Raw genomic sequence first — 21,986 nt, forward strand, 5'->3', positions numbered from 1 at the left:
GACCGCATTCCGGATGGCAGTACGCACCGTGTGGGAAGAATTATCGTAATAATTCCCCACCGCCAATACTGACGCTATAGTTGGAGACCTCATGGTAGAGGTGGACTTTGCCCGGGTTGTTGACATTCCTGGCTGCTTCCTGCGACAAGCTGTGCAAAAGTACAGCTCATTTCCTGGTCGCCGTGTTTTGTCTTAAGGTGTTTGACCTGTACTCAAGCACATGTCTGAGCGGACTCCGCGAAGAGCTAAGCATATGGGCTTCTGAACATATTCAGGCGGTGGCTGTCGACAGGAGATCTGGTGGATCCTTGTGTCATTTATTGGCTCGGTATTCGTAAGGATATCGTGGTCTCAGAATGGACGGCGTATGGTCTGGCTGTTGACTTGCCGCAGCGTCATTTTTTGGGCTCGATCTGGGCAGGTGACCTGGACACGATTGTGCCACCCTTCCATTAACTTTCTTGGAGAAATACCTACTGTGAGAGTCTGCGATGTTGAACATGGAGGTGATAGCCCAAGACAATTAATCAAGGCCACTGTGTAAACATATAGCATCGCGAGATATTGCTGTAATACGTACCCTTTTACCATGCATCTCCGGAAGCATTCCGTCTTGTGTCAGAGAACTCGAGAAGGAGTATTCAGCGAGCATGTCTCGAACCTTAAGACAAGTAGAGTGGATGCAACACAGCCTTGTACCTTGGATCAGTTGATAGATGGGCTGTTAGATCCGCGGATTGTTGGCAGTAGAGTCTCTTGCGGCCAGGCATGCAGAGTGAGAAGTTGGGTTGGGTGCGGGTAATGGGGCAGAGCTGGTCGACTAAATGATGGATATGCCAGACGCATCGTCACCCAGGGGATGTTGTTCGTGGGAATACAAAAATTGAAGTCAAGCATGAAAACCAAAGGGGAAATTCTTGGTGATAAAGGTATCTGATGCAAAGAGGTGCAAGCATTGCTAATTGAGCAAGTACGTATCCAAGCCGAATTACCATTGGCAGCAACGTTGGAGGTCGAGAAAGGAAAGAATGACGGAGAGGAAGCAGGCACTCAGAGGACGTCCACGTAGAAACGGGGCAAGTACTACTACCCCAGGTAACGTCCCAGTTCATGACCGCCCGCTCCGAGCAATGCTTGTGCTTTCTTAAAAGGGAAACCACAGTGAACCAGGTAAAGACATGATAAAGATGGCCCTAGTAAGCAGCAGGTTGACAAAGAGGAGACTTTGAGGTTGTCCATCCCATTTTCCAGCGTTTATCCGAAAGAGTCGGTAAGGTACACCAAGTTGCTTGACACGCTTGACACTGACACTGACAGGCGTCGTGGAAGTACGGATCCAATACCTAGGTGGGAGCCTATACTTAAAGAAACAGTCCTGTGCCCAGCGCCGGCCCGCTTATAGCTTCGCACAGAGTGCATTTGCTTTACTGCACATTCATTGCCCATGAGACCCATGAGACCCATGCGACCCATGCGACCATGAACAGAATGCTCAACTCGTTGAACCGAATCCATTTTGTTTCACCGAATCAGGATCGAGCGGAGGAACGCGCGATGAAAATGGGGGCGCGGGAAGAGACACAAGGGGCCCGTAGGTGGGGGGCCAAGGGCCAAGGGGGGCTTCCCCCCTCAAGATGGCTTGCAGGGTATATTTCCAAAATGTGGCCGGGGTGAAGCGGGAACAAGGCTTCCTCCATGGCTCCCAACTGTTTCTACACCGTGGAACCCCGGCCAGCACAACCTGGCTTTTGCAAGGGATCACCAAGACACAGTGGACGGGCACTAAGACCAAGCGCCGTGCAAAGCTGTTGCTGGCAGCCCGTGGCTTGTCGTCGAGGCCGCAAGCCTTGGGAACTCTGTTGGACGCCACTGGGGAGAAGAGCAGGGTGATATGACTTTACGTCTCTGAGCTGCTCATTACGGAGTACCTTAGGAACAGGAGGTATTTGGGTCTGTACGAGTGGAAAAGTGCCAATACGTGATCTCGGTTGACTGGACGAAGCCCCGACCAGCTTGGAATGAGGTGGTCGAGCATCTCGGGTATGGACCCTACCTTGAAGTACCTAAGATATCCGTCTTTAGATACGTACCCCGAACTGGGTGAGGTTTTCGACACATGGAGTCTGGCCTTTGATGCAAATCGAAAACCAGATTGCCAGGTCGCACACGATGCTTGCTTGCCTTGATGATCCTGTCTGCCTGGCTACCCATACAGATACCCAGTACGGATAGGTCCAGCACTAGTGTATGGAGTACGTTGTGGGTAATGGGTATTGGGTGAAGGAACATGAGGGTGGGAATCTGAAATGGGCGGGCGGATACTGACCCCCTGACTCTCTCCACCAAACCTGCCCTACTGGTAGACGTACAGTAGCGCCGCAGTCCAGGTAGTAAAACACAAAGAGGGAGGCTGGACGGGCGAAACAGACGCCTGGTTGAGAGTCGAGGCATCGGGTTGGGGAATGGACGCGGCTGGGGTAGTTGGGCTTGGTCTCAGGTCGAATCAGTCGAAGACTCGACCTTATGCTCTTTGTCACGGGAGCATTGAGCCCGGGAATGAAGATGAGCGAGAGAAGACAAAAATAAATTATGAAAAGAAAAGAGTTGGAACAGCGTTTGGTCATGCGGAGTAGCCACCGCCGCATCTCTCACTTGTAGGTACTTGCCTCAGCAAGCAGTGGTGTGTGGCGCAGAGTGAGAGTGCAGTTGAAGACGCTCTTCCAGTGACGCTGATTGCCGTACGCTAGAGCCATTTTGGCAAGGCAGGTCTATCGCAGGCTATGCCGACTTGGTCCAAGTTGAATCTGCCCATCCATGTACAGATATTGAACATGTACTTTGAGATACGTACTGTTTCTTTGTGTTGGACTAGGGTTGCGAAAAGCTAAGTATAGGTAGGGCAGGAAACTTGAGGGGCATGTTACGGAAGGAAAGATGGGTAATGGCAACGTGGGATGGGAAGAGGAGAGACCGGGAGTGAGAGCAGAAGAAAGAACAGAGTCGGTGAAGAGCACGAAAGAAGGGTAGAGGCAGTGAGACACACAACTCAAGGCAACGCTTGAAAGTGAACTAAGCCATGAAACCCCGAGGGTTGTTTACAACTTGGTAGTTATTGACCGCAGTAGAAGAGGTAGAAAAGTCGACAGGACACAAAGAGACTAGGTAGTTGACAGTCGTCAGTCGTCAGTACCTTAGTCAGTCAAAGTCTGTAAGGTTGGGAATCCGTACCTTACCTTAGGTACCTTAGGCAAGATGAAGAGGCGGAGTGAACAGGAAGATTTAGAGGAAAGAAAGACTTAAACATTGGAGCTGAGTACAAGGTATGGAAGATACTTTAGGACGGGATGATCCAGAAGGAGGATTCCAAGTTTTCCTTTCGCACCTTCCGTGCTTCCACATCGTGTGTGCTACCTTCCTCCATCACCCACCACCTCTTTCCCCTTTATTTTCCATCGCCTTCGTTGGAGCACAGACCCCAACGCCTCGCCTTCCTTGACTTGTCTTCGTTCCTTACCTGACATCCATCTCATAATCCTCCACCTTACCTCACCTCGCTTTCTCAACCAATTGAGCCTGCATACCGCGTGGTACGGACAGACTACCTCACATCGAACTTGCCGTTTCTGAAAAGTTGCGGTCCATCAGGCGCTTTGTCTTGCATTCCCATCTCCCGCTGCAAGTCGTCTTCTGCCAGCTTGATTTTGCTCCCTCTAGTCACCTATCACGGCGCTGAATATATGTGCAACACCCCGGCTAGCTGAGGAACACAGACTCGGTTTGCATTCCTCGCACACCTGACCTACGGAGTACGGATACCTTGCCCATCTTCGAGCTGGTCCGAACTGGCTTCTCGATATCTTTCTCATCTACTATATTACGCGGAGGCCCTGCTCAGGGTTAAGATTGCTTTCAAGGTAGGAGACAAGCCCCCTTTCCGCATTTTCCGTGCTTTTATCCAAGTGTCATGATCCATGGCGGGCTAGGATTGGAAGAGCCTGGGGTGCTTTTCTCAAGGGAAAAAGTGACATGGTGAAATGGAGACAGATGGAGTGGGACGAGTGGAAAGCTAGGCCTTTCGATGGGCGACGAACCACGGACAGACCAACGACAATGACACGGGCAAGGCTCTGGAAGTCCGCAGAAGAAACTGACCCTGGAAGCGCAATTACACCAGCCCGCTGTCTGTCAGCGTTTTCCCGCCTTCACGTTACAAGTCATCATCTCCAGTTATAGGTCCCGTCCCAGCTCCAGCTCCAGCTCCATCACATCGGGCGTCCTCGAGTTTCCAGGCAGGGGTGGCATCAACCCAAAATCCCACAGCAACCATGGGAACTGCATGCGCCAGCACCAGCGCCAGGAACAGGGAGGGGCAGAACACACTTGCGCGAGGACAAGGAGAGAGGTGTCTGTGGAAAAGGCAGAAACAGAAGAAGAAGATGACGATGAAGAAACCCACTAATTCTACTTAACAGCGGACGATCCCCCGAGCTACGGGAAGCGGAGAGCAAACTCTAGTCCACGATTACCTTGCGACATTCCTCTTCTCAAGAGCCGATATTCAATAGCATCCGGCAGCCTAGCCTTCAATCCGAAAGTCCCTGCTCTGTCTGCATTTCACACCACTCCCACCCACAGACCTCACAGAAAGCGTCGTAGGCGCCGCCACCGTTTGTCCGCCGGTCCACCCACTCTAAAGCTAGACTTGCTTGACGCGACTCCCCCACCAACAAGTACTACGTACTTGTCGACGTTGACTTTCAAAGCCTTCAGATACCCGCGTTGACCTTGCATACGGATACTACAATTACACCTCACACCTGCCGGTGCACGTACACACGCATACACACACATACACACACGCCACCACTTGTTCTCTAGAAATGTTCTAGGGCCAAAGCACAGAGAGACAAGCACCAACACCCGGGGCTTCCAGCGAGCCAGCTAGCCATAACTAGGAGACACTAACAGAGAAGCTGTCTTTCTCTCCATCTGCATCACTCCGTTCTCGCTTGTTCACTTGATCGAGTCCAGTCCAGGGTCCCCCCTCACAACGTCGTGGAGAGACGTAAAGGCACATCTGCCGCAGTACGATTGTAGCCCACACGACCGGCTATTTGTGCCTCACCCACCGTGGTTTACCACCTCTCCTCGTCGTCAGGCTAGTCAGGAGTTCCTTGCTTGCTCCAGCGGTTCTGCCCTCTATACAACTACAGAGAAGAGCGAGCATCCCTACCTCCCTTGCCTTTCTGCTGGATTACATATTCCCTTTCTTTTACTCCATACATCCCATCCCATCAGATCGCTGCTGCTGCTCCCGCTCCCGCCCGTCGCCAAAACGAACCCGACCTGACCCAATCTACCCAACGGAGGCTTGAAGCTCGTCTCGCCCGTGTCGACTTGCATCACATCTCGTCACCCTGCAGCGTCCTCGCCCACGACCACAACCAGAACCACACTTCGAAACCTCAGCCCTCGGCCTTCGATCTGCGCCTTGACCGCGAATCTTGGCCAATTTTACCGCCCTATTATCAGTGTCCTTGCATCTCAAGTTGGCTGGACAGCTTCAGCCATCGCCTCGACCTCTTCTCATTTTGGCTAGATTTATCACGTCGTTTACCTTATAATTTCCAAGTCGGCCCATCTCATCGCCAAGATATCGACGCAGAAAGTCGAGGTCGCTCTGAAACTCCAACCCCAACCCAGCCCGACCCAACCAACGGCTTCTCGCCTTCTGCGACGCCTCTCGTCGTTTCGCAACCTATCGATTTCCTGGCCAATCTGCACACGACGAGAAAGACGCCGAATACCGCAGCACTGGACCCGGTCTGTACAACCTCTCCAACTCGTTGTGCGACATCAATTGACTCGCTCGACGTCCTAAGCGGTCGTGGAAGAAACCTCGCTCTCCGTCCCAAACATGTACGTCAATCGCTGTCTGCTTTCCTTTCGTCGTCACACCTGTTCTCTGGCCCAACCCGACCACATGTCACCTGTTCAACTTGCCTGCCTGCCTTTGGATAACCGCCGCGGTGACGGAGGCCTTTTTTTGTATCCACGTTATGAACTTCAATGACATTTCAGTCGTTGAAGAATGCCTCTGCCTCATTCCCCATCTAGCCCTCCCCTTCCGCAGCATATCAAGGAGAAACTTAGGACTGGGTACGTGGACAAGATGAGCCTACCTCTCCACAAACAGACACAGTTGCAGACATGCATTCTGCACAATTCCCTTACACCCCCAGCTTCGAGCAGGCTGATGCTGCGACCGTTTACATGCAGGTACATGTACTGGTACGCTGTCAAGGCCCAGCATTCGGCCCTCTCCTCTGCCCTAACCTACTGCACCTCGACCCATGCCATTTTCACCATCCATACCGCTATGGAGGGCAAAAGCTGTTCCGCAGCTCTTCCTCTCTCTCCCACTCTTTTTTAGTCCCATCATCGCCAGTCGTGGTGTTGGCTGGGCATTAAGTTGGAGTGTCGCGGCAGCAAGGTTATTGTACACCGAAGGGACCATAATCACCCAAATGCAGAAGGCTGCGTTCGATCCGATGTAGGCGCGCGCTCGCGGGTTTTTGTTGGTCGACGCAAGTGCAAGTGCAAGCGTGGCCTGGTCGAAGAGAGTGTCTCATATGCGTTATTGTTGTGGTGAACAACGCCGTGTGTGTGTGATGGCGTCGGTCTTGAGCAAGAGAGGCGCCTGGCTACCTACGTATCGACGCAATTCTCTTGAAAATACAAGAAGCTGGTAGGAGTCGCCCAGCTCAGATGCAGGAAGAAGACTCTGGCTTGATCACAGCCTCCTTCATTGCCTTTACCCCCTTTTCCGACTGGCGTCTGTTACATTTGGCCGTCTGTCGTTTCCCTCATTCCCGGTACCAACCCTCATGACATGAGACGGGGCTTCTGCTCAGGTCACATTTCTCCATAAAAGGCAGTCGTACTGACTGTGTTATTCCCTGGATGCCATCAGTGTGTGCTCCCATTGACTTGCAGCCGCCTGCACTGCGACCATCATTTCGTTTCGTTTCCCATTCAAGACTTACTACTGCACGCACACTTTAAATTGCCCGCTGCTCGATTCCACTTCTCCAGGTCCAATCCCCTTTTCGTGTTTCAAAGTCACCAGCTTCACTTCCCACCTTGCCTATCAGCCCATGATCCATCTCTTCTTCACGCGGACGCGAGCTTCATCGTAAATTTACTAACTTGCAAAAGCCAACCTCATCACTGTACCGCGACGAGACGAAACGCCGGCAGTATTGCAAGAAGCTCAAAGATAGCAGCACTCTCTTGGTTTTTGTATGTTGGTGATAGGTCTACTTGCTGCTTTTACGCGCATCGCCCGTCACCTGTTGATGCAAGTCCCGGAGAGAAACTAGAAATCAACCACCGTCGGCAAATAATTTCGTTTCAGGTTGCCTTTCGCATGGTAACAATGTCACAAAACGGGTATGTCATGATGCCAAACAGGACGGTCCCATTGCTGCTCTGGACACTATCAGGATACAGCGCTAACGTGCCATCTACAGTGGGACTGTTGGTACCGAGTACCCTGACTACACTGAGCATGGCCGCCAGTATGGCTCATTTGGACGCGGGCGGTATCTTTTTCCTGTGGACGAGGTAGGTTACCTATGATTCCTCGCCGCGATGAATCTTTTCCCATGCTAACTCATTGCGAAGCTCGAGAAAGACAGGCTAGACATCTTCCACCATCTGATAACCAAGGCAAGAGGAGGCCTTTGGGAAGTGCCTCTGCCCGCCAAATCCCATGTCCTTGACCTCGGGACGGGCACTGGCATTTGGGCGATCGACGTGGGCGAGTAAGATTATCCACCCTCCGTGCGCCGACTGCTAGAACCTAGACTTGCTGACACTATCACACCATAGTCAGCTATATAGAAACGAAGATCAAAAGGCTCAGGTCTTGGGGCTCGATCTTTCTCTCATCCAGCCCAAGCTGTATGTTGTGCATCTCCTTTTCTACCGCTCTTCGTAGCGAAAGCTCATCGTTTTGTAGGATCCCTACGTGTGTAAGGTTCGAGCGAGCCGACGTGGAGGCGCCACTGCCAGCGCCGGAACAAACCTTCGATCTGGTTCATATTCAGATGCTGCTTGGTTCCATAAGAGATTGGCCAGACCTGTACAGGAAGTCATTCAGGCACATCAAGCCCGGAGGTTACATTGAACAGGTGGAAATCGAATGGATTCCTCGTAGCGACGACAACACTCTTGAGTCTAATTCGCTTCTCGTCTATTGGGGTGAGAACTTGCGGCGTGCGATGCACAGGTACGGGCAACCCATCGATATAATCGACACAAAAAAGGAGCTCCATGCTGCAGGCTTCACAGACATTACCGAGAAGATGATTAGGCTACCAACGAACCCGTGGAGCCAGAACCCGATGGAAGAAGAGCTGGGTAGATGGTTCAACCTCGGCCTTACGCACTGCTTGGAAGGCCTCACACTTGCGCCCTTTATTCAGGTGGAACGCTGGCCAAAACATGAAGTGGACAGACTGGTGGATGATCTCAAGAAGGAAATCTGTCGACTCAATGTTCATGCCTACTGCAGAATGTAAGTTACCGCCTGCAGACTACCGTCTGGTAGCTCCCAGCTTTTTGAGATGCAGAGTACTGATTGCCGGACGTAGGTTTGTTTGGACGGCAAGGAGGCCAATTCCAACGCAAACCCAATGATTCAAAAGTGGTCACTCAGACTGCCGAGGGTTACGTCACGTCTTACAGGACGGGGACAGACTGCTGGCGAGTTTCCTGCCGTCACCCTCCCGTCGCATACTCATATCCAGAACGGGACGAGGCAAGCTAGTAACATTCGACACCCTATCGCCAAGCAAGACAGCTCAAGCGGAACGTCGGAGCGATTTGTCTCCTGTACCATCACTCTTCGTCTACTTGAACGTCAGACGTGCGACTCAGTCGCTCTGGTGCCGTCCTGTCAACAAGCAAGCGTCGTTGCTGCTACTCATGCGACGTTTAGTTGAATAGCTTCTCCATTGTCCTTTTCTACTGTACGTGGTGGGAGTGCTGCATGTTTGCTTTCCCTCCTTCTTCTCCCTTACCAAGATAGGCTTCCAGTCCTCGCCCGGCCAGGCGCGGATCGATCGTGGCAAGATCAGGAGCTTTAGACCGCCAGCTACTTCAATTCGTCTTACGGGCTTCATCGTCTTGCTCTGCTCGAAGTTTTGGACGCCCTTGTAGAGTACCGCCTGCCACTCGATTCGGCAAGCTCTCCCGCTTTATTCTGGCCAGGCGTATATCGACACGACGAAGAATGCATCAAAACAGGCAATCAAGTTCTGCTTTTCTCTTTACGCTATTTTGGTCTCCTTGGACATTTTTTGCCGCGTTGTCTCCTTCTATCTTTCTTTATGTTTCGCAGGCTCGGCAGTCAGAGACCGAGATCGATGCTCCGCGGAGTGGCCCCTTATTTTTTACCCCCCTTGGCCTTCCCTAGCATACGCTCTATCTCTGAGCTACAAAGTCAAGTCCAAGGTAGCACACGAGCGCAAACAATATTGTTGCCAACCAGCACATAGTCACAGTCGCTACGCCTCTCTTGTCACTACATCGTATTCTTTTTGTGTACGGATTCATCGGCGGGGAAGAAAATGGGCCGGGTTTAACCAAAAGTTGATGGCGGCGCGGGCTTGGCAGCATTGCAGTTGGGCCGTGTTTTTTTGCATAGTGCGTACTCTGCTCTCTTTCGGCATGAAGCAGACTCAGGCTTGGGGCGTTGAAATTTATTATGCACGCTCCTCGGGATTGCAAGAGGGCGCGATGAGAAGGGTGGCCAGTACGGGCATGTCGGCCAGCGGAGTATTGCACGTCATGTCTTTAGGCATGACCAATGTTAATCGGGATGGCTGTCACGTCCGCAGCGCAGGGGCTGATATGTGCGGCCGCTATTTTTTTCCCCCTCTACCTACCTTGTTATGGTAAATATATATAAATAGATTCTGGTCATGATGGATGATAACCCAAATCAAGAACCACAAGAGCAGCCCTTTCAGAGTTCAGCTACAGGTGAGGCGACCCGGCCAGCTTCGATGGCGACTCAAGAAAAAGTCGAGTCACGCTCCCGGTCCTACCACGAACGAATCGTCTATGTCGCGAATCACAGATTGAGTGGAAGTGGAAGGTGCCAACGGTCGTTAGCAAACGTTATGTGGCCAGGAGGGTTTGTCATTTCCCTTCTACATTCCTTTAGAGCTCGACAAAATCAAATGCACCAGACACGATAATAGAGCCAAGATTGGTCGACAGCTAGATATTGTTCCCTTACCCATCTCCACATCATCATGCTGGTTTACATGGCTCCCGCATGCCCATCCACATCATTCGGTTACCCATGTTGCCCCCATCTATTGTTGGTTTGTTGGTTGCTCTTGCTCCCGCTTCCCCGTCCCGCCAATGGGATATTGCACTGACAACGTTACAGTCCTTCGTTGAGCCCTGCCAGGTTGGGCAACAGCTGCATAGTGCGAAGGCCAGGATAGGAACTTCGCTGTGTCTGCCAGCATTCGAACAGCAAAGCAATGAACCCTTCTCAAGGCAACGTATGTAGGAGACGGCACACCGATGGTCAATGAGATGGGGAACCTGAGCGTCGTGCGATGGGTCTCATGCTGCGAGCCAACCTTCTTTTCGGCTGCCTAATGCTGTTATCCCATGGCGACACGTTGCAGTCGAGGAGGCACTAAGGGCTGTGCCTCCATCTTCCTGGTGATCGACCACGTTGATACGTTGATGAGGTACGGATCCCTTGCTGATAGTATCCTATGTCCTGCATGGGCCGTTTACAGTAGCTCAAGATCGTTGATTCTTTTTAGTTTGCTTGTCTCCGGCTTGGCTCTTTTTTCTGGATGATCTCGCTTGCACCGGGAGACAGCACACGCTCTTTCCCCGAGGTGAAGCTGGGCAAACGTTCCCTCTCCGTTAAGGCTGCCAACCAACGCCCCGACCCGCATCAAGCCAGCAAACTACATGTACCCTCGACGTACGACTTGCATGGCGGAGAGAAATCCCGCCGCCCCGAGCCTGCAGTCCACATGTTGGCTGGATTGGCGGTTCTCCTTATGATACGCTACGAAGTACGATGTACTCTACACCCAGCCTTGCGCCCCCTCCTCAAACCTCTCTCTGCCCCCTCTTCGCTCTCCCCACACACACACACACACACACTTATATTTCATATGCATGCGAGCACACACTCGCACTTCTTTATACTTATCACTACTGCCCCTCCCTTTTTGGGACCTTGCCCCGGGCCCTTCCCCCCCCCCCCCCCCCCCCCCCCCCTCTCCCCCCCCCCCCCCCCCCCCCACCCCCCCCCCCCCCCCTATTTTTCCTATGCCTGCGGGCAACACCCCCCCCTTCTTTTTACTTTTCCCTCCCCCCCCCCCCTTTTTGGGGCCTTGCCCTGGGCCCTTCCCCCCCCCCCCCCCCTCTTCTGATGTATCTGGGCACCCATCGAACGCCTGATGCCCGGACCCGGGAACATGGATCTCGAGATGAGTGGTTCGGGTAGAAAAGGCAAAAGGGCATTGAGCTAGTTTTTTTCTGCCCAATCCTACACATCAAGAGGTGCGTAAAGAAGAGGAGCAAGAGGGAGAAAAAAGACACATGTAGGCTGCAGGATTGTGGAAACATGTATCAAGCTTCCCACTCCTACCAGTCCATCACCGCCCTTTGTGTTTCTTTTTGGTTTTCTATTTGCCTCTCTACAAGAAGCCGCACCATTGCCCAACCAAACTCGAGGCCGGCCCAGGTCTCGATTCTCGGCCTCGGCCTCGGGCCGGGGGGGTTGGTGATGAGTGATGAGGGGCCGCCTACAGCGAGGCCCTGCCACGCTGGAGCCCAGAGCCTGGGATCTACCTTTCTCGTCTCATGCGGGAACAACTGGCTCTGCAGGATCATAGAGGTAGGTGAAAGGTGACGGTGGAGAGGATGAGGCACTACAGGCTATGGTGTGTTATGGTTCTATTGTCTCGGGTATTCCTTTCGTAGGATCGCGGATGCGATTACCTGGGACGAGAAATCTCCCATGCTGCCAACGGGCATATGGAGAGGGAGGGAGTGTTATGCATGAAGGGCGGGCGAGCGAGCGGGCGGGCGTTGGCCGACTGCCAGGGAGGTTCCGACGGGAGGGGTTTGAGTTCGGAGACGGCGGAAGCGGTACCGGGGGACTGTCATACGTGTTTCTTTTGAGGAGGAGGGGGGCGAGACATTTCTTTGGCTTTGGAGGTGCTTTTGAACCGAATGATCTCGAATGATGTGGTCGTGCATGATACGGCGGTGTGTCTTTTGTTGGGCTCCTGTTCCTGGTCCTTCGTTCTTTACCGCCTGCGAGGGATAGGGGATATCCGTCGCGTTGGATCTAGGGAAATTTTGGTATTGGAATCTTGTCAGGAAATTTTCAATCTTGGCTCCTTCAGCTAAGGTATTTTCACTCGGGATAGAACCTTTTATGTTTCTTGTTCCGAGACTCTGTCGCGAGATTAGAATCACTCTCGATGAAATTTGCTGCAGTGAAGACCGACTCTCTCGGCGAGGACTAGTAAAACCAGGACGACTACTCTTGAGCTTGCCGCCTCTGGTTTCTCGTTTTCGGGACTTAGTTGGGCCATATCGGGTATTCTGTCATCGTGATGAGGCTATAGGGTGGCCTGTTATTTGTGAAATTCGTTGCCGAGAACTTGGTTGATTACAGATATGTACGGTCGTCACTCGAGGATCCTTGCAACGAGTGACGAAGGCATAGATACAATTTCAATATTGATATATCCTCTTTCCAAGCTTCCCCTCCATCTTTGCGTAAAAGCGAGGTTGACTAGGCCATATAAAAGATGAGGAGAGATAATGATCCAACATCATTCCTACGAAAAAGAGCATATACATTACGGATACCAAGGCCACACTATTACTACGGGATAATCCATCAGGTCTAAGTACCGGCGAGAACCCCTGCTACTGTCATGACCCTCTCCAAACAAAAAAATGCATAGGCCATCAATCAACAGAAAAGAAGACAGGCGAGGAAGACTTGGCAAACCCAGATATTCGTTTGCGAAATTCCTAGGCCCCAAAGAATGTTAAAAACCTTACCGGCTTCGGTTCTCTCAGATCTTCGCTGACCACCATCAACACCTCCCCCAGAGGGAGGACCATTTGCCTTTTTCAGCAATGTTCAGGGGTCATGAAAACGGTCTGTTTGTTCCTTTCTTTCACTCCGACCCGAGGGAATGGTAAAAAGGGCCCAACCATTTGGGGGGGGGGGGGGGAAGTCCCCAAACATTTGGGTTCCGTAAGGCTAACTCGTGGGATCCTCTTCCTGGTAAAGATATATACCCTGGGGAACGTTTTTGCCCGGATAGTTGTTGGTTGGCACCTTGATCCTTCTATGCTACGCCGCCTCGGCCGCCAAGTGTCAAGTGTGTAGTAGATAGGGGGAGGGAGGGGGAGTGCACAAAGGGGGTGTCGGTCCAGAAAGAATGTCAATATACGCCACTATGCAAGATTGAGGCGTTTAAACAGTGGTAGCGGTATGTATTTGATGAGAGGGATCCGGGGTCTGTTTGTGAGTGCGAATACGGGATCATGTGGCAAACGGTACGGGCCTCGAACGGGGGTTTCGGTAAGTGTGCGGCGTACAGTTTGATTGAAGCGATGTTGAATCACTGCCCATACATCTCAGGTATCGTAGACAGAAACCTGATCAAGCATGAGCAGAGGGGGCTGGGTTCGATGGAGAGAAAAGGAGATCCTCCCATTCTACCTGACTACTTGTCTGAGAGGCCAAGGGGCAACGAGAAGGCCTTCCCCGCCAAGACAGCATGAGTACGAGATGGTTGGTGGTTGGGGAAGGAGGTAGGGTCTTTGCGTTTTGACCGGTGACCGGATTCTCGGGCAGACTGGTAAGGGAAATGGAAGAGAAGTTGGCTTTCGGGTTGTGTAACGTGAGACTTTTTGATAGTATGCATCAGGTTCGGCGACGATGATTTGACGGTCTCTCGCTGTTGACGGATCCGATTCTTGACTGCTGGGACGGCTGGCTGTATTTCCATGAGCGAAGCATTTGATAGAGCTATCTGTGTCTGTTCAACGACATGACCTGAAGTCATACCTCTGATACTCGTCTGCCTGTCGGATGCTCATTGCTGGCGATCAAGAATAGTGGAAGTAGCATGAGATAGTGGGAAGAAAGCTTTTCTCCGTGGGAATCTACCTTGCCAATCACTACCAGGCAGAATGAGGACATCCCTTGAGGTACGAGATTCGCCCATCTGCCTGTCAAGTATTGGATCTCTCCAATCGCATAATTGCTTGGATTCGCAGTAGATGGCTGCCGCGTGATTTTCTACTCTTGATAACTCCATGTCAGAGCAAACTGTACTTAATTCATAAGACAAAAGGAGGGATACAACCTTATGTAGGCAAAAGTTCATAGTGTAAGGGCAAAAAACGATAGGAAAGGAAGGAGGGGGAATACTGAACTTATAATTCACGCCCCTGCCCAGATTCGAACAGCGCGCCCCTCGGTCAACCCGGACTCTGACTTCACTGGAGTATTTGTTTTCATGTTAACCAAGTCGACCACCTCGCACACAGCTTGACTTGACCTCGCAGACTTAGACGGGCGCTGCTGTGCTGGTGACGGCAACGGTGAATAGACCCCTTAAGTAGGTAGGTACGTCGGTTTAAGGAAGGAGAGGGGGCAGGTGCCTTCCATGTCGAGAGGAATCCATCTCCTCTTCACTGAGAAGTGAGATGAATCACCGCAACGTCCTACCGGAGCCGGTAGCGAAGAGAATAATAACAGACGACAGGGAGGGAAGAGCTCTATGTTATTAATTTTAGTCAGGGTGAATATTGATTGAAGATGAAGGTCACAATCTCATCACTCCTAGCTACATAACCCCCGCCAGTATTCGAGCGTCATAGCCTTGCACGCTTTTGGAGTGATGGATGGAAAATTCGGGCCGTCAGGACAAATACGCGGGAAGTAGAACGGCTAAACTCTCCTGAATTTGGCTAGGGCGAGCAGCTCAGTTGATAGTGACGTTGTGACGCAGCTCCGGGCTGTCATCGAGGGTCGTTGAGCATAAAAATGTATACCTGATCTCAATACGTCACAGCTTCGGCTGCCTATCTATAGTAACATCAAAAGGGCTGAATGAGAAGATGGCAGGGTCCGCTATAACATTGAGCTTGCCAGTCCGTTCCCAATAAGGAATAACTTTCATCGTCGAATATGATCTCTCGAAATGAAGAGAGTTGCAGCAGAGAGGGAGAAAGGACAGGCAAAGGGATAATCTCATTCTCATCAAACCAGTCAGAGTGCTGGTCACGTCTCAAGGTCAAGGCTCCTGCCAATGCAAAGTATCAGATCCACCCTCTGCTTTCAATCTGATACACTCTTACGAACGTGATTCCACCGAGCGCCATTTGGTTCAAAAGGTTTCCTGTTATTTACCTGCAGGAGGCAGGTTTCGCAGCATGGGTGGGCTGCGGTTGACGTGTGTGATGTACAGAGTCTACATAAGGAAATAATAAGGTGGCCTGTTGAGAAAACGTGTACGCGGTGGCCGGATCCAAGGCCCCCGAGACTGATTCTCTCTTTGCTGCTCTTCCAATACATCAGCTCCCGTGAACGGTCAAGGGAATCTCGACCGGTAGGGAGCTGTGCCACTGGATAACATGAATCTCTACCACGGGCATCGAGCATTCATGTCATTTGGTTCCAAAATAAAAACACCCCCTTTCCTACCAGTTTCTATAACCCGAAGCCACCATTTGCGCTCTTTTTCTTTAGATGCAGTTTGAATTAATAACCCGGGAAACAAACTTCTACTCCTTCACGTCGTCGTTTCGAATCGGTACGAGGCGGTGGAGAGCAAAGTTCAAAAAGGTTCTTTCTCCGTTTAGTGGGCAGCGGCGTGGGTCTCGCCGTGGTATCCAACGAGCTTGAAGCGGCCGAGCATCTCGCCGACAGTGAAGAAACCGAGGCACTCAGCAGCGACAACGGCACCGGTGGCCACGGTCGCGGTGTTAATGCGGGAGGCGATGGTGGCGGGCTTCGCAGCGGCGGCGGTGTTGGCAGCGGAGCTGGCGGCTGAGGAGGCGGAGCTCAGGAGGGCGTTGGGGTTCTTGACGGCGCCGAGGGCCCGCTGGAAGTAGGACTGGAAGGTGCTGACGGGGCTGTATTTCTTTCGTCAGAAGCTGGGCGGACAAGACGCTTCGCTCTGGTGCTGAAAACTTACGGAGGAGCCATCTTCTGGCCGTGGAAGACAATCTTGGACAGCTCAAGAGTGACGCGGGAGTAGTAGACAACCCAGGGAACCTGCTCTGTAGTCGGACATCCGTCAGCAATTGGCCCTTGAAGTCAAGGGTGCGCGCTCAATTGCGCCTCTGCTCATAGAGATCCTCTCGTGACCGGATTGAAACGTACTCTCAATGAAGTTGATGACCTTGCCGGTGCGACCGCCGACCTTGCCGAGGGCGTTCACAGCACCAGACAGAGCGGGGCCGGCGGCGCTGGCGGCGCGGCTCAGGCCCTGGGCAGCCTTGGCCGAGTACTCGCTGGCCTTGCCGGCAGCATCCTTTGCGGACTCGGTGGCCTTCTTGGTGGTGGTTGACTCGAAGCGAGCGGCGACGCGGGAAGGGAGGGTGCGAGCGGTGGTCCGCATGAGCGGGCGGGCGAGGGCGGAAGACATCTTGGACCGGGGGGTTGGGCGGTTGTGGAAGAGAGAGAGGAGGTCGACGGATTAAAAATCGGGGTATCTGGATCTCGGATCGGGGTGCGTCGATGTGGGCGGCTCCGGGGTCGAAGAAGGAGCTTCGTTGGCTGCCAATTGATGGGAAGGGGGTGGTGGTGAGTGATGTTTTTTGCGTAAAGTGAAAAAAAGAGCTCTCTCTGTCTCTCTTGCCAGAGTCTGCCCGACCTCTCGGAAGATTTCGCTTGTGCTGTTGTTGCGAGCCGGAGGAGCGATGGCCCGTGCGCTCTTCTCTTTTCCTGCTTATGAAAAATGTCAATTGCTAAGGTCAGGTACAAGGAATAGGTACCTTTTTTCCCTTGCTCCCAGGGGAAAGAGGCACTGGCACCCGTCGGCCCAGCGGACTATGCCGCTTTGAGATCTAACCAATCACAAAATTGATCTCTTGAAGGGAAGTGGGGGCTCTTTTCAGTGCGGGCAGGCGTGACAGGGCAGTTCACAGGTGCAGGCAGGCACAGTTCACTGGTGAGATCCATTGAGTGAGAAAAGGTTCACCGGCAGGTGCTGGGGCAGAATGGGTTCTTCCCATGAACCTATGGATACCTCTTGCATTCTTATCTGCCCCATATCGAGGTTAAGTTACCTTGTATTGGATGGCAGCAGTTTGTCACTGCCTTACAATGCTCAAATCCTGTCATCCCCATCGCCTCACTTTTAACACCAACACCAAAACCCCCACCAACAGTCCACATCTCTGCCTACAAACAAGCATCGTCAATCTAATGGAAGCTTCATATTGTCATACGAATTCATTGGGAACATATCTCTAAAGTATAGTCAAAAAACCATCCATGACACCAAATCGCCAGCACCGCCATATTATGCCCAAAAAATCAATCGTGTCGTCTAACCATCAGGCTTGGTTTAGTCCAAGCTCTGGATCATGACCTTGATAGCGCCTGACTTGGGGTCCTTAGCCGCCTCGAAGGCGCCGAGGGCATCTTCGAGCTTGAACTTGTGTGTCACCAACTTGCTGAGGTCAACAACACCACTCTCCACCAAACGGATGGCTCTGGGCCAGGTGTTGCAGTAGCGGTACTGCAGCTGGATGTCGACCTCGCGAACGCTAGCGCGCATGAAAGGGAAGCTGATCTCGTTGCGTCCAACACCAATGATGAAGACCTTTCCACCAAACTTGCAGGCCCAAACAGCCGAAGCAATGCTGCTCTCCACACCAGTGCACTCCATGACGACGGCCGGCTCAACACCTCCAAAGGACTCAACGATGCGCTTGGCCTCCTCCTCGGCGGTTCCACGACCGACCTTATGGGTGATGGCTGTGGGCACCAGCTCCTTGGCGAAAGCCAGACGTCCATCGTCAATATCCGTAACTACCAGCGGGCAGGCACCGGCAGCCTTGGCGCAGAGAAGGGTGATGAGACCAATGGGGCCTGCACCGCAGACGAGGACCGGGTCGCCAAGGCGCACACCGGCACGCTGCATACCGGCAAGAGCGACACTTAGGGGCTCCAGCATGGCACCGTTCTCATATGACATGTTACCGATCTTGTGGCACCAGACGGCAGGGTGGTTCACGTATCGTCGCAGGAGACCAGGCACCGGCGGGGTGGACAGGAACTGGACCTTCTCGCAACCGTTGTAACGGCCGGTCAAACAAGGCTCGCAGGAGTTGCAGATGACATTCGGCTCGACGGCGACTCTGTCACCAACCTTGAGGTGGGTGACGCTGGGGTGGACGGCGAGAATCTCACCGGCGGACTCGTGGCCGAGAATGTGGTCGCCATCGACAATCATGGGTCCGATGCATCCGTGCTTCCAGAAGTGAACGTCGGATCTGTATCTCTCCGTTAGTCTCGTCCTTGTACCTTAAGGGGGGCACTTTTGTCTGGCACGAAAATCCTTACCCGCAAATGCCGGTGCTTCTGATGGCTACCGTGACTTCGCCATGCTGCAGGCCCTCGCCGGCCTGAACGGCCTCCAACTTGGGCTCGGCCTCGTTGATCCACAGGTCGTGTGCGGGGTTGGTGTAGACACCAATGTTGGCCTTGGACACCTTAACGGAGCCGACCGAGGCGGGAGGATCAACAGCTGAAGGGGACATTGTGAAGGCTGGGTTGTTTCTGTGTGTGCGAACAGTGGTATGAAAGAATGGTCCAGAAGAGTGTCTCTCTTGCCAGGTACTAATGTGATCTGTCGGCGGGGTATGAAACGTGGGTGCAAGATTGACGAGACGACTGACAGCGACAGCAACGGCGAGAACCTGAGTCGAGCGTATGGACGAACAGAACAGACGAAGCGGACAGAGAGGAGGAAGAGTAGAGCAGCTTAGAGCAGAACGACACACGACCGGACAGTCGCCCGGCTGGATATATACCTTGGAGCTACTCGTGGATTTTTTGTTTTTATTTTTCTGGGCCGGCCAACAATCCAGCAGCTTCGTCGGCCCTTTGGTCAACAATTATTCGAATCCAGCCCCTCATCACCCCTCGTCGCCCAAGGCGAATAGTTTGACCCCAGTTCCCCACGTCGAAACGTCACGCAGGGTCGAAGCTTGTTGGCAGGGGTGGGGCGCTGCCGCGTTGTGGGAATCGTTCGGTCGCTGTAAGACCGATTCATCCTCTTTGCGACTTTCCGCTCCAATCACGATGACGATCCGTACCCGACATATACCATTCCCCGCGACAAGCTCACTGGCAAACTACGCTTTCTCTCATGTAGTCTCACTACGGATACAACGAAGCGGCACGCCTCGCGTTTTTCCAGGTCCAGGCACGCCGGGAGGGGCAACCATCTCAACACACGCGCCACGGGGATTTTTTCTTTTGCGTTCACGTGGTATCCGAACCAGGGGACTTCGTTGGGTTTCCGCATCTTTACGGTTTATGTTTGACCATCGCCTTTCCCTTGCCGTCGTATTGTCGCTTGCTGAGGACCATGACGCTCCACGAATCGCGACTGTGGCCGACGCAAGATCCTTTATTAGCTCCACGGAAACTTGAACCCCCTCCCCTCCTTTTCCTATCTCATCTAGTCTCCAAACATTTTGGAGGTCGGCCCCGAATTACCCCCATTCGAACTTCGCCTTAATCACCGGGGAGTCGCATGCGGCAGACGCCTTAGGTAGCAGTGAGCATCGTGCCTCGGTCCTATACCTCCCTTTTCGAGATGCGCCTTCATGGGGAAGTCTTTCGAGATTTCATCGTCTCATCACGCCCAGACGCGGTCCCGAAAGCTAATTAGATATTTGGAAATTTGCTGCCTTGCATACTGATGCAGTCAGAACCTCATGATGTTGACATGTGAGACTGTGTCTGTTTCTCGTCCTGCAGTAGGCCTGGCAACTCTTGTTGGCCGCGGGGTCGGACGATAGCCGCGCCGACGCACATCTTCCCGAAGAATTGATAGACAGACCAGGCTTGTTGAAACCTCCATCCGATAGAAGCGCTGCAGTGCATTGCTGCTTTGTGCGCGCTCTGCGGGATTTCTTATCTACCGACTTCTTGTTACTGCATGAGAGCAATCCGACCTTTTCTTCTTCAACCTACACACACACACTCAGTGACTTTTGCACCCATCCAATCGCTCCAGGCCATACATTACCCGCAATCGGGGCAAGAAGTGAGCTATACCCGCCGCCGTCGGGACTAGAATATCCGAGGAAAAAGTTCGGACCCTTTTCGCGCCTTTGTCATGCGCCCAGACTTGACCTTTGGCCCGCCGGGCGACGAGTGGCACTACGATAGACCGTCGCGAACCTATGATCTCACCCGGGGCCGGTCGCCGGCTTGGAAGGTCGGCACCAGCCAAGGACCAGCGGGGACGTCGGTTTCGGTGAACCCCCACAGCACGGCGCTCGTGGTTGTCGATATGCAAAACTATTTCTTGCACCCCAGCTGTCGAGACCACCCGGCCGGGCTTGCTGCGGTGGAGCAGACCAAGAGGGCTGTTGAGAAATGCCGCGAATTAGGTATTCAGGTACGGCCTTGAACCCATTCTGTACTACTCTCCCCCGCCCTGTTCGGACGTTCGGGGCATCCGGCAGACGTTACCGCCCGTCTTACCGGAGGGACAGGAGCAGAAGTCGCTAGACATTAAAGAGATGAGGGGCACGCGGGGGTTAGATGCCTGGAAGGGGATTGGGGGACGGGAACTTTTGCCAGGGTGGTGGCGGTTAAACAGGCGACGTATCGTAGCTCACTTTTTTGCCATTGCAGGTAATTTGGCTAAATTGGGGCCTGACCGACGACGACCTGGCGCGAATGCCCGCCAGCGTCCAACGTGGCTTCTCGCGATCGCTCATCCTGGGCGAGGAGGCGACCAACGACAAGGGCACCGTCGCCCGCCTCGGCCTCGGTGCAGATCTCGGCGGCGACAGGGGCCGCTGCCTCGTCGCGGGCGAGTGGAACGCCGACATTTACGAGCCGCTGAAGCGGAGCAGCCTCCGCCCGCAGGAGGACGTGCGGTGCGACAAGAATAGGATGTCGGGGATGTGGAGCCCGGAGCAGCCGCTTCGGAAGTATCTAGAGCGGACTCGGAAGGATGATGAAGATGGTGAGGAGGCTGCCTCCGGGACCGCTGATGGAAGGGGAGCAGGAGGGATACGAACGCTGTTCTTCGCCGGGGTCAACACCGACCAGTGCGTTCTCGGCACGCTGACGGATGCGTATAATGCCGGGTGGGATTGCATCTTGATTGAGGACTGTTGCGGGACCGGGACGCCTGGGGCTCCCGAGGTGTGCCTTTACAATATTTCTGTGAGTTTTCGTTTTGCCCTCTTCTTCTCTGGTCTATACCCTCTCGTTCCCCCACTTTGGTCATGGTCGTGGATTTCTTTGTGATTGCGGGCACGGCTGGGACGGAAAGTGAATGAACAGCTCACTAAGCCTTGCCGTAGGGCTCATACGGGTTCGTCGTCTCGACAGAGACATTTCTCGCCGGAACAGCCTCTTGAAGCATTGGCATCAGCTCACCATGCACGTCTGGTGATGTCAAGGTGAGGTTATGTGGTTGAGTGTGAGATCAAGATCACTGAGTCAAGCAAAAAGAAACGTACGATGGGGCTCAACCTTCAAGGTTGGCAAACGAACTCGTGGAAAATCGACGAATGCGGTCTGTCTCGTGAGGTTGAGGTTGGAACACCCGCTAGACGGCCTTTTCTCGTACCGAATATGCGGGACGCTTATCGTGCAAACGAAAGCCAAGCTACCCGATGGACCGATGTTCGCG

The 21,986-nt window shown here is 53.1% G+C and overlaps 4 protein-coding genes across 4 annotated transcripts; 2 read left to right on the plus strand and 2 right to left on the minus strand.

Annotated features, from left to right (window-relative positions):
* Positions 1–7,438: 7,438 nt before the first annotated feature.
* CABS01_09328 (methyltransferase domain-containing protein) lies at positions 7,439–8,585 on the plus strand (the record flags this gene model as incomplete). The annotated part of the gene is made up of 5 exons (XM_060542685.1): positions 7,439–7,452; positions 7,533–7,626; positions 7,687–7,826; positions 7,894–7,965; positions 8,024–8,585. 5 exons carry the CDS (start codon positions 7,439–7,441, stop codon positions 8,583–8,585), a joined length of 882 nt encoding a protein of 293 aa, XP_060400412.1.
* A 7,362-nt stretch (positions 8,586–15,947) lies between these two features.
* On the minus strand, positions 15,948–16,739 carry CABS01_09329 (uncharacterized protein; the record flags this gene model as incomplete). Its single annotated transcript, XM_060542686.1, has 3 exons — positions 15,948–16,224; positions 16,287–16,371; positions 16,475–16,739. 3 exons carry the CDS (start codon positions 16,737–16,739, stop codon positions 15,948–15,950), a joined length of 627 nt encoding a protein of 208 aa, XP_060400413.1.
* A 924-nt stretch (positions 16,740–17,663) lies between these two features.
* CABS01_09330 (alcohol dehydrogenase GroES-like domain-containing protein) lies at positions 17,664–18,861 on the minus strand (the record flags this gene model as incomplete). Its single annotated transcript, XM_060542687.1, has 2 exons — positions 17,664–18,594; positions 18,665–18,861. 2 exons carry the CDS (start codon positions 18,859–18,861, stop codon positions 17,664–17,666), a joined length of 1,128 nt encoding a protein of 375 aa, XP_060400414.1.
* Positions 18,862–20,450: 1,589 nt separating this feature from the next.
* CABS01_09331 (isochorismatase) lies at positions 20,451–21,711 on the plus strand (the record flags this gene model as incomplete). The annotated part of the gene is made up of 3 exons (XM_060542688.1): positions 20,451–20,735; positions 20,975–21,514; positions 21,655–21,711. The coding sequence occupies 3 exons, from the start codon at positions 20,451–20,453 to the stop codon at positions 21,709–21,711; spliced, it is 882 nt and encodes a 293-aa protein (XP_060400415.1).
* Between the last annotated feature and the right edge of the window lie 275 nt (positions 21,712–21,986).

This window comes from Colletotrichum abscissum (genome assembly GCF_030869225.1).
Source record: "Colletotrichum abscissum strain IMI 504890 chromosome Unknown Scaffold_22.1, whole genome shotgun sequence".
NCBI lineage: Eukaryota > Fungi > Ascomycota > Sordariomycetes > Glomerellales > Glomerellaceae > Colletotrichum > Colletotrichum abscissum.